The sequence below is a fragment of the Pleurodeles waltl genome, chromosome 2_1 (genome assembly GCF_031143425.1).
Source record: "Pleurodeles waltl isolate 20211129_DDA chromosome 2_1, aPleWal1.hap1.20221129, whole genome shotgun sequence".
Classification (NCBI taxonomy): Eukaryota; Metazoa; Chordata; class Amphibia; order Caudata; family Salamandridae; genus Pleurodeles; species Pleurodeles waltl.
Genome location: NC_090438.1, coordinates 112,166,158 through 112,175,732, shown reverse-complemented (window position 1 = coordinate 112,175,732; position 9,575 = coordinate 112,166,158). Strand labels below are relative to the sequence as shown.

Sequence of the window (9,575 nt, the reverse complement as noted above, 5' to 3'; positions counted from 1 at the left end):
TTCTTTCTTCGACTTCGCCATGAACAACTTCGCCTCACGTTCCTTGAGGGCCTTTGGATTCATGTGCTGGCATGAATCGCAAGTCGAGACGTCGTGGTCGGAGCTTAAACACCAAAGGCAGTCGGAGTGAGGATCCGTAACTGACATCTTGCCCCCACACTCACGACAAGGCTTAAAACCCTACTTTCTCTGAGACATTAATACTGCAGCGAAGGACTACGCAGCAAAAAATACACTGTAACCACGAAAGTAACAGTTGCTCCCTCGAAGATAACCGTTTCGAATGCACGGAAAAAAGGGAACTGACGTTGGCACGTCGGCGAGGACCTCTTATTGCCTGTATGACGTCAGACGGCATCGCGTGGGCTATAGTGACGTCCTCGTCGACGTGCAGAGACTAGGAAGGAGATTTCCGTCGAATGCTGGCGCCATGGGAGTATTCATTAGGTGAGGAATCCACAGGTAGTTGTATCCATCAGAAAGGGCAAAAATAGTTAAAATGGAGTATGTCCCAGTAAAATGCCAAAACTGTGTTGAAAAATTTGGTTTTCTGATTCAAGTCTTCCTGTTCCTGAAAGCTGGGAAGATGTTAATTTTAGCACAGCAACCCTCTTTGTTGATGCCATTTGCAGGGAAAAAACCAGATGCTTTCTTCTACAGCACTTTTCCTTCATTTGTAAAACAAAACAACACATTTTAGCTGTATTTTGGCTAATTTCTTGGTCTCCTCCCGGGGAACCCATGAACTCTGTGTACCTTTACAATTCCCAGAATGTTGGAAAAAAAGGATGCAACTTTGGCATGGATAGCTTGTGTGCACAAAAGGTTATGGGAGCCTAAGTACAAACTACTCCAAATAGTCAAAAAAGGGATCAGCGCAGGCAGGGGCTGCAGCTAAGGGGTTGACCCAGTTTTTTTTTTTAAAAGCTCACTAGCGAGGACCACAGTGCTTGGGAGGTTATGGCCTCCAAGTTATCATAGATCTGGGAAATACACTGTTCATCCCCAAATGTAGACAGATTATTAATTTCAGAAATAGACCTGAAATAAATCATCTGCATGTCTGTTTCTTCACCGCAACATCCTTCGTCGTTGCAGTGACCCTAACAGGCAAGTAGTCTGCCTCCTCAGACCTCTGTGTTAGTATGAAAGGTATGTCTTACTCTGCTAGGGACTTGATACCTCCCAAAATGGATACATTTCAAGAAAAGGTAAAACCGTTGCAGTGGCAGGCTTGCCTTGTAGAGGAACGTGACCAGGGGAGGGGGCAGAGGGGCCATTGACATTTTTGGTGTGAAATTCCACTCCTCATTCTGCCTACCCGTTATTCCCCTTCCTTCATAGGAAATTGGACATCTTGGGTTATAATTTATAACTTTTTACAATGCAACAGTATACACTAATCTGCACTTTACATCCTATCCTACCCAAAGAGTTAACAACAATAGACTACAATTCAGCTGGGCTTGGATAATTCTGAGGCATTGAGCAAGAGAGGTCTGTACCACCGATGACGCGAAGTCATCAGGAGAAATTTAATTTTGACATTTAAAATCTTTGCACACAGATGAAGTGCCCATATTTTGCAATAAGGTTAGCATACAGTTAGTTTATTGTAACAAGCTTGGGGCTGTAGTTATACAAATAGTATGAAAATTAATGTCTTGGAGCACCTTAAGACATTTTCTTTACTTTACATGAAGACAACCCATACAGAAGAATGCATAACTTACCAAGTGAGTTCACCTGTACAAGGAAAACTATATTAAGAATTCATAGAACTAGTATAGGGTCATAAATAAAACAAGCATAGTTCAAAATGTAATGCAGATTAGAATTGTTTTTATTTTCCAGTTCTAGAGCACAGCAACAGGAGAACAGAATAGTGCAAAAATATTTTTTCTGTTACAAAAGGACTCATTTATAAAAAGCAACCAATATAAAAAGACATTGATTTTTGTCCAGCAAATACACCTTGTGTAGTTCACCACAGTAGCCACATTCTCTCTGCAATGGATCCTAATGCTGGTATGATTAAATTTGCATACAATTCTCTTTTGAAATGTTGATTTAGCTAAAGAAAACAGAATGTTGTCCAGGCTTAGAACAACAGTATTGGTCTATCAAGAGCTTTAGTGTTGGTGAGACCCAACTGGGTCTCAATTACATGCCTGATCCACCTGGAAAGCAATGCATTGAAAGCCTTTGAACAACTCAAGTTACACAAATGTTTGTGCAAAAAGGGGCACAGCCTTGTATTGGTATCAACTATTGAAGACCTTTTAGGCCAGAAATGGACTTGTCTTTTTGTTAGTAGTTTTATTTTTAAATATGTCTGCAATAGTCTGTGATAACAAGTTTTGTATATGTAGCTATATGGCACCCTGGCATACAAAGTGCTAAATGGTGTATATGGCTAAGGGCAGCTTACTTCAAAGCTTAGTCCCCAGCATTTAAAAGAATGTATATAAACGCCCAGCAGAAAGAGATGATATACTTTATATATATTTAGTGTAGTACATGAACACTTGATATACATGTATATGCATGGCCTTCCCTTAACACTGGTCCTGCCTTCATTTTAGGATACAGTTGTTCTTTATAAAGTAAGACTTAACTTGTGCTGCAACATTCAAGAGTTTTTACAAAAAAACAAGGACAGAGATAGCAAACAAACAAAGGATCATTTCCTAAAATACTACAGATCAATCACATTCTTAAACATTCAATCTCTGCATGCAGTTATAACATGAAATATCATTAGTACCACTAAAAGCATGATGCACGTTGGCACAACTGAGAGTGTCTTCATAATAATGGGTATTACAAGTAAATGCATGCAAAGACCCTCGCACATTCGCGAGTGCCATAAGTTCCCTGGTTTTCGAGGAAACACAGGCAAAACTGGAAGGAGGGGGAGGGGACTAAAGGAAGAGGCATTTTCACAACATTCCTAAGTGCAATGAGACTTGCATCCTGATTTAGAAAACAAATCAGCGGAGATGAAGAGTTACAAGTTATAGATGGTAGGTAACGTCCCGGTGCTTCTAACGGACGGGGACTGCCATGGTCAACACATAGGCACCTCTTGTGCTGGTAATGCACAACCACATATTTAAGTTCCAGGAAAGACGTCCTTACATATAAGGAAAGAGAAGTACTTCCCCCACCTATCCTAGAAGGTGTCCATTCTAAGCACTAGGACAATCCAGCATATAAAAGAGTAAAAAGCACACATCCACAGAGGAGTTTAACTGTGATCACTGCTCCTGGCCTCCTAAAAAATATATGAAATCAAAGTACAAAAAAAAAAGAGAGCATGAAACGTGTATAAAAAAGCTTTCCAAAAAAATATGACTTTTAAAACTCCAGAAGCACCACACTATTGTTCAACAAATATCTCCTACAATACTGCCGAGCACTGCTCAGGTGAGTAACGTTCTGCCTATCATTCTTCACACAGGACACAAGTATTTAAATTAGTTATTAAAAATAAAGCAAACCCTGTACATGTGACATGCTAATATGTGGACAGTGTCTAACATGAATAGGCTTTGATCTCGCGGATGGAACAAACATCCGCATTTGTCAGAAAGGGCGCTATTTGATGGATTGGCAGTGCAGATAAAAATACAAATATGTGGTTTTCATAAGCTTTTTTTGGCGTAAACTATGAGATGTCTGCATTGCAATAAAAACTGACAGACATGTGGTAAGTCATACAATAAAGGAAAACATGAGACATTAAAGAGTAACCATAGACAGACAAATATAATTTACAGTACATTAGTGCATATTTACAACATGTACAACTAAAGCTGCCTTAGTATCTGGTCAACAGGTATACAGTATTATTTACATATTTTGTTTTCTGAACCATGCGTATAGGAACATCATACTCAATATGTTAAAACAAAAAAAAAATAAACTTGAAAATTTGAACTGTGTTTTTTGATAGAGACCATGATTTCAACCTGCTCAAGAGAGATCAGTGGTATACCATCGTGGGTGTTAACACAATAAGGTTACCTACAAACGTACAATTTATATAGTTACTTTCTAAAAAATAAAACAAGAACTCAGAAAAACGGAGCAACATCTTCCATATGACAGATCGCAAGATCCGGGGGCATTAATAATTTGAATGTCTTTGCCTCTTTAAACAAGGGACACAGATGTCAATTTACTACAGTCTAAGGGACATTGGAATTTACACCCCATAATTCAAGAAATAACATCACACAACGTTTGAACCTGGTGACATCTTGACAATGGCCCTCGTAAGTTTTTGACCATAAATGGAATCATAGGCAGCGGGCACATAAATTCAACTTTAAGAATAAAACTGATGAAATAAGCTGAAAAAGAAGTGAAACACACGGATTGATGTGATAATTATTGAGCACCCTCGACGTCTAAGGACACTGAGCATCAGTAACTGATCCACATAATCATTTGCCATCAGTTTCTTGCACATTGCCAACTGTTCTGATTTCTCCTTCAAGGGATCTAGATTGGCAAGCAATAGCTCATCCCAAGGTCAGTCTCAGGATGCCAGTCATACTGCGTGGTCCATACTTTGTAGATTAAGGTAGATCAGCCTTTCTGTGTAGCCTCAAAAGAGACCCAGAACTAACTAGAATGGTTGTAGCTTTCTTTATATCATAATCACCTAATTATAGTCTGCTGAGGACTTAATGAAAGCAAGGTGCCTGTTAAGATTACCGGCTTTTTCTGGAAAAGTGAGTGCTGTTGGCATATTAATGGAAGCATGGACCCTGCTACTCTCAAACCACAGAGAGGCTTAATTTAAATAGAGAGAGTGTACCAAACAATGAGAATCCACAGTACACAAGGACAGAAAATGATGAAATCTGTTTCTTCAGTATAATACATGGCAAAAGAGAATGATGGAACTTGAGTGAAAAAGGATTTAGGGGATAGCTAGTCGCCTTAAATTCAGCTGGCCATATTCATAAGTTATGTATATCACCAATGTAGATTTGTGGTCTTTCATAAGTCCTTGGATCAGTGAATTATCTGCCGGTGAATAAAAACTACAATAAATTGGGAAGATTTGTAACTAGTGGGAGGGAAGACAAGATTAAGAATCGACTTTTTAAATGTATGCTTCATCAAATTCGAGTGCCCCTGACAAGGAGGAACTAAGACAAAAGTTTCAAGAAATAAATGTATGGTTTAATCAGTAGTGTCTGGGGGCTCTTACCAACCAATGAAAACATGACCAATGTTTAGCTACAATGGGCTTGACAAAAAAACAGGATTATTCAAATAAGACAGATTCCACTCAACATGAGTACGAAGGGGCACGCTCGGGGCCACAGCCAAAATTGTTTGATGTAATTTGATGCCTTTATTGTCTGTTATTCAGACTCTTAGTGCCTAAACAGTCTAAATATAATAAAAAGTTTTGTGCACCTACATTCAACAAACGAACACACCTAAATGAATTAGTGACAGCAAATCGCAATCCAGACTGGTAGAATAAAAATTGGTGGAATTCTAGCCTTGCACTCTTGGAAAACTAGGACTATCGCAGGTTTCCAGGACTATGTCAGAAATACTTTCAGATTCCCATAAAAAATGGAAATGTGATGCAAATAGTGGTATTATGTTCCCCACATAAATCTCTGACATTTCTTCCCAACCTTTTGTGAATTTTGCTCAGTATCATAAAAGTGTCCAAGATAGGTTGCATCAAAAATAAGACCCAGGGTATTATGTAGCCAACAGTCCTGCTATGGAGGTGACAATCTCCAATAAATTTTCCTTTCAATGTAAATATTTTTTCAAAGTACTAGCCAGTAGTCAAACCTACGTGAATGACTCACTTGGTAGTTTCTGAATCACTTGCAAATTTTCGATCACACATCTTTGTCAAAGTGCTAACATGAAGGATCCTCAACAGACTGCTTAGGTAGTGGTCAACACCACTCGGAATTATGCCCATGTCTTCAATAAATGTCACATATTCCATTTCTTAGAATCACCAAGCTACAAATGGCAAGGGTGGAGTTTGTGGTCTCACTGGGGGATGGGTTCCTTTTGGCCTTGTATTGTAGTACTACAAATTTACCGCTCACTGGAAAAATGTGGTTGTAGTTAGAACAATCATTCACCTACTAGAAAGCTCAAGTTCCTTCTGTAAACTATTCACAACGCAACTGATGTGCTCTGTGTCTGGATGGGAAAACAAAATAGTGACATTTTTTGGGATAGCACCCTTAGAAGGTGGTGACCATTAAGTACCCAGAAGCAAAGGTATATGACAGCTGTTAGATAAAATGACACCAAATGGCGTTGTGTACCCTTGCTATCCACGATGAATCTGATAATGATAAAATAGCCTTCACGTAGTATCACGTCTCAGCTTTCCCCCGACTAATCTGTACACAGTAAAACAGCCTTCATATAGTACAAATTCCTAGCATTTCTGCAACCTGTAAGATGCCGCCTATTTTCGGGCTAAACGCGCAACCTGAGAAGCTTCCCACACTTGTTGCCAAAATAACTATTAAACCAGAAGTCCTATAACCTACCTAATTCCCTGGTCTTTGAATGGGCCCTAGAATGCCTTGTGGCCAGCACTGGCATATATATCCTCATTTCAAGACATGTGTAAGCAGTTTCAAAAAATGTGTGTCTACATAAAAAGTTTCCTTGAACAAGAAGCAGTGCCAGGGATGTTTTTTTTAAAAAAAACTGTACCTGTCGTTCTAATGCCATCTTCAAACAGATTCATTCTATCAAAATATAACTTTGAAAACAAATTACTAAGTACAGATTCTTCCAACGAACATGGTATAAATCATATGCATGTACAGATTCCCTTAGCTAATGGGAGTTTAATAAAATGCCCATACAGACTTAGTAAGCCACAATGTTACGAAATGCCTGTAAGATTCCTGTAGTCAGTGGGAGTTACAAATAAGGTGCACATACCGATTCCTTCAGCCAATGGGGTTACAAGGAAGATGGTTTGACAGGTTCCTTCACCCACTGGAAAATGACATTAACGTACCAGCAAGTCCTCCATTTACTGGGTATGCGAGTTAAACTAACGTATTCCTTCACTTGAGCGTGCTATGCATCCAATGCCAAAACAGGCTCCATTACTTAAGGGAAGTGTGACTGGGGTGTACATGCAGAAGAATTGACCACAAGAACAGTAAATGAAAAGTACCAGGATGTGCATATGTACTCCTTTAGTAAACAGGGAAAAGGCTGGAATATATAGATTCCTTCAGAAATAAATACGATAACGATTTGACAAACACGCAACATCCTCGATATTGTTCTGTGATGCAGGACCGCAATCCTTTAGCCAATCAAAGATACAGGGGATGGATGACAGTAAAGTGAGTAGAAAAATAATAACGTATACCACTGTGTTATCCCCCCAGTTAAGAGGAGTTGTGCCGACTACACTTCTGGTACTAGAGTCTGACTCTTTCCACTATCAAGTAAAATGGATCATTAGAAATTACTTGCCGGTTCGACTCATCGGAACAGCTCTAAAATGCTGTCAAAATACCTATGCAAAAAACATTTCAGAGGAGATTATCACCCCATAACGCTTCTTACTAGGGCCTACACAGAAGACCAGCAACATGGCAAAGCAGAATTGCATTGCAGGATGATACTCTTGGCACTGACTAACACTTTAGGTAAGACCACTAACAACAGGCATGTTCTAGGGATGATTCACCTTTGTACATTCTGTCAGATGTCCCCTTGGCTCACTAGGGGACCTAAAATAGAAAGCTGCTCTCTTGATTCTGAAGTTCTCCTGATTCAGAAGTTAGTAACTTAGTCACTTCTCTTAAGTGACAAGGTTGTCGTTTAGAAACATCTCTCCTCTTGAAGATCCAAATACACATTGCTAGAGGTGGGACCTGTGACATGTCCCACATCACCAGGATGCTTGGAAGTACCCATAATGCTTTGTTCGATCATGTCTACTTTTGGCATTAAGGATTCGAAGCCAATGAGTAGTTTATATTCTCTAATAAATTATAATACATAATAGCAAATCTTTTTTGAATCACTATAAAAAATAATGTGACGCTTGCTCCTTTTTTGAGTAAAATGTTCATATGTAGTTGTAACTATACTCCTCCTTGCAGAGAAACACCCAAGCGTCTAGGTGCAACTTCAGATGAGATATTCCACCATTTCTCCGTCTGAAGGGTCCTGCCCAAGAGACTGAGTGGGGTTTTTTCTGTCCAAAGTGCTGCTCTGGTAACCTGCACCATCTGTGTTTAAGGAGAGAATAATTAGTCACGACGGTGGGCAAAACAGAGGCAATGTCGGCAATGCAATGCACTTTTCACATTTTTAAAAATGCAGTTGGCGATTTCCTTTCTATGCTAGTGTGAGAGAATATGCAAGATTTATACAGGGAAAAAAATTCAAGAAGTTCAGCTGTATGCATTTTTGCCACATACAAAACATGTGAAAGAGAAAACTGAGTCGGCTCTAGGCAGCGAAGGCCACTGCCAGCGGCCAGAGACTACTAGCCATGGCCATAGGATATGTCCAGCAGGCATAGGCACAAGCCAGGGTCTTCAGGCATATCCTATATGCCCTAAGGGCAAGGGCTCAAGATACATGATCAAGGATACCGCCTATGGGACAACAGATGCTGTGGGCAAGAGCCAAATGTATCATTATAAACCCAAAGAATCGGATTGCAAAGTTTAGTAAAATTGGCTTTACTGGGTCCAAGAAACACCACTCCAAAGGTTGTAATATGCCACACTCAGTCATTTCAGGTCATCTGTGCCCAACTCCCTGGGTTAACCCTTAATGGAGGAGACAATTCACACAGACGTGAGAGAGTCATGCCGTAACATGTAGATATCACTCGATTATTCCAAGCCTCAAAGTTGCCCTAAAGAAGTCCCGCTTCAGAGACACACGCATTGACTGTGTTCTTTATATTGAAATTTCAAAGTGAAATAAAAACTATTGTTTCATCTATCAATTGTTTTCGCATACTTGGACTGTAGTTACGTATATTTGGACATAAGTGAAACAATTTCTTAAACACACTTTGAGACTTGGAATAAATGACTGATAATGAAAATGTCACTTACCCAGTGTACATCTGTTCGTGGCATTAGTCGCTGCAGATTCACATGTTTGGCACAGTCCGCTGCCTGGTGTTGGGCTCGGAGTATTACAAGTTGTTTTTCTTCGAAGAAGTCTTTTTGGTCACGGGACCGAAGGACTCCTCCCTCTTTGGCTCCATTGCGCATGGGCGTCGACTCCATCTTAGATTGTTTTCCCCGCAGAGGGTGAGGATGGAGTTGTTTGGTATAAATAGTGCCCATGCAATGGAGTGAATATGTATGTATGATAAGAGCTTCTAATAATTATTTACAAATGTTCAGATGTTTAAGGTTTATGATCTACTTCTAAACGGCTACAGGCTTCCCGGGGAGGTGGGAGGGTACATGTGAATCTGCAGCGACTAATGCCACGAACAGATGTACACTGGGTAAGTGACATTTTCAGTTCGATGGCATATGTTGCTGCAGATACACATGTTT

At 39.8% G+C, this 9,575-nt stretch overlaps 1 protein-coding gene across 3 annotated transcripts in view; it reads right to left on the bottom strand.

Moving 5' to 3' along the window:
* Window positions 1-1,822: 1,822 nt before the first annotated feature.
* Window positions 1,823-9,575, bottom strand: part of AMOT (angiomotin) — a 174,925-nt gene continuing 167,172 nt past the window's right edge. For all 3 annotated transcript variants that reach the window (XM_069211132.1, XM_069211150.1, XM_069211141.1), the window contains exon 13: window positions 1,823-8,276. In XM_069211132.1, the coding sequence (XP_069067233.1) occupies window positions 8,176-8,276 (101 nt within the window). In that variant the 3' untranslated portion in view covers window positions 1,823-8,175. The remainder of the gene's footprint in view (window positions 8,277-9,575) is intronic.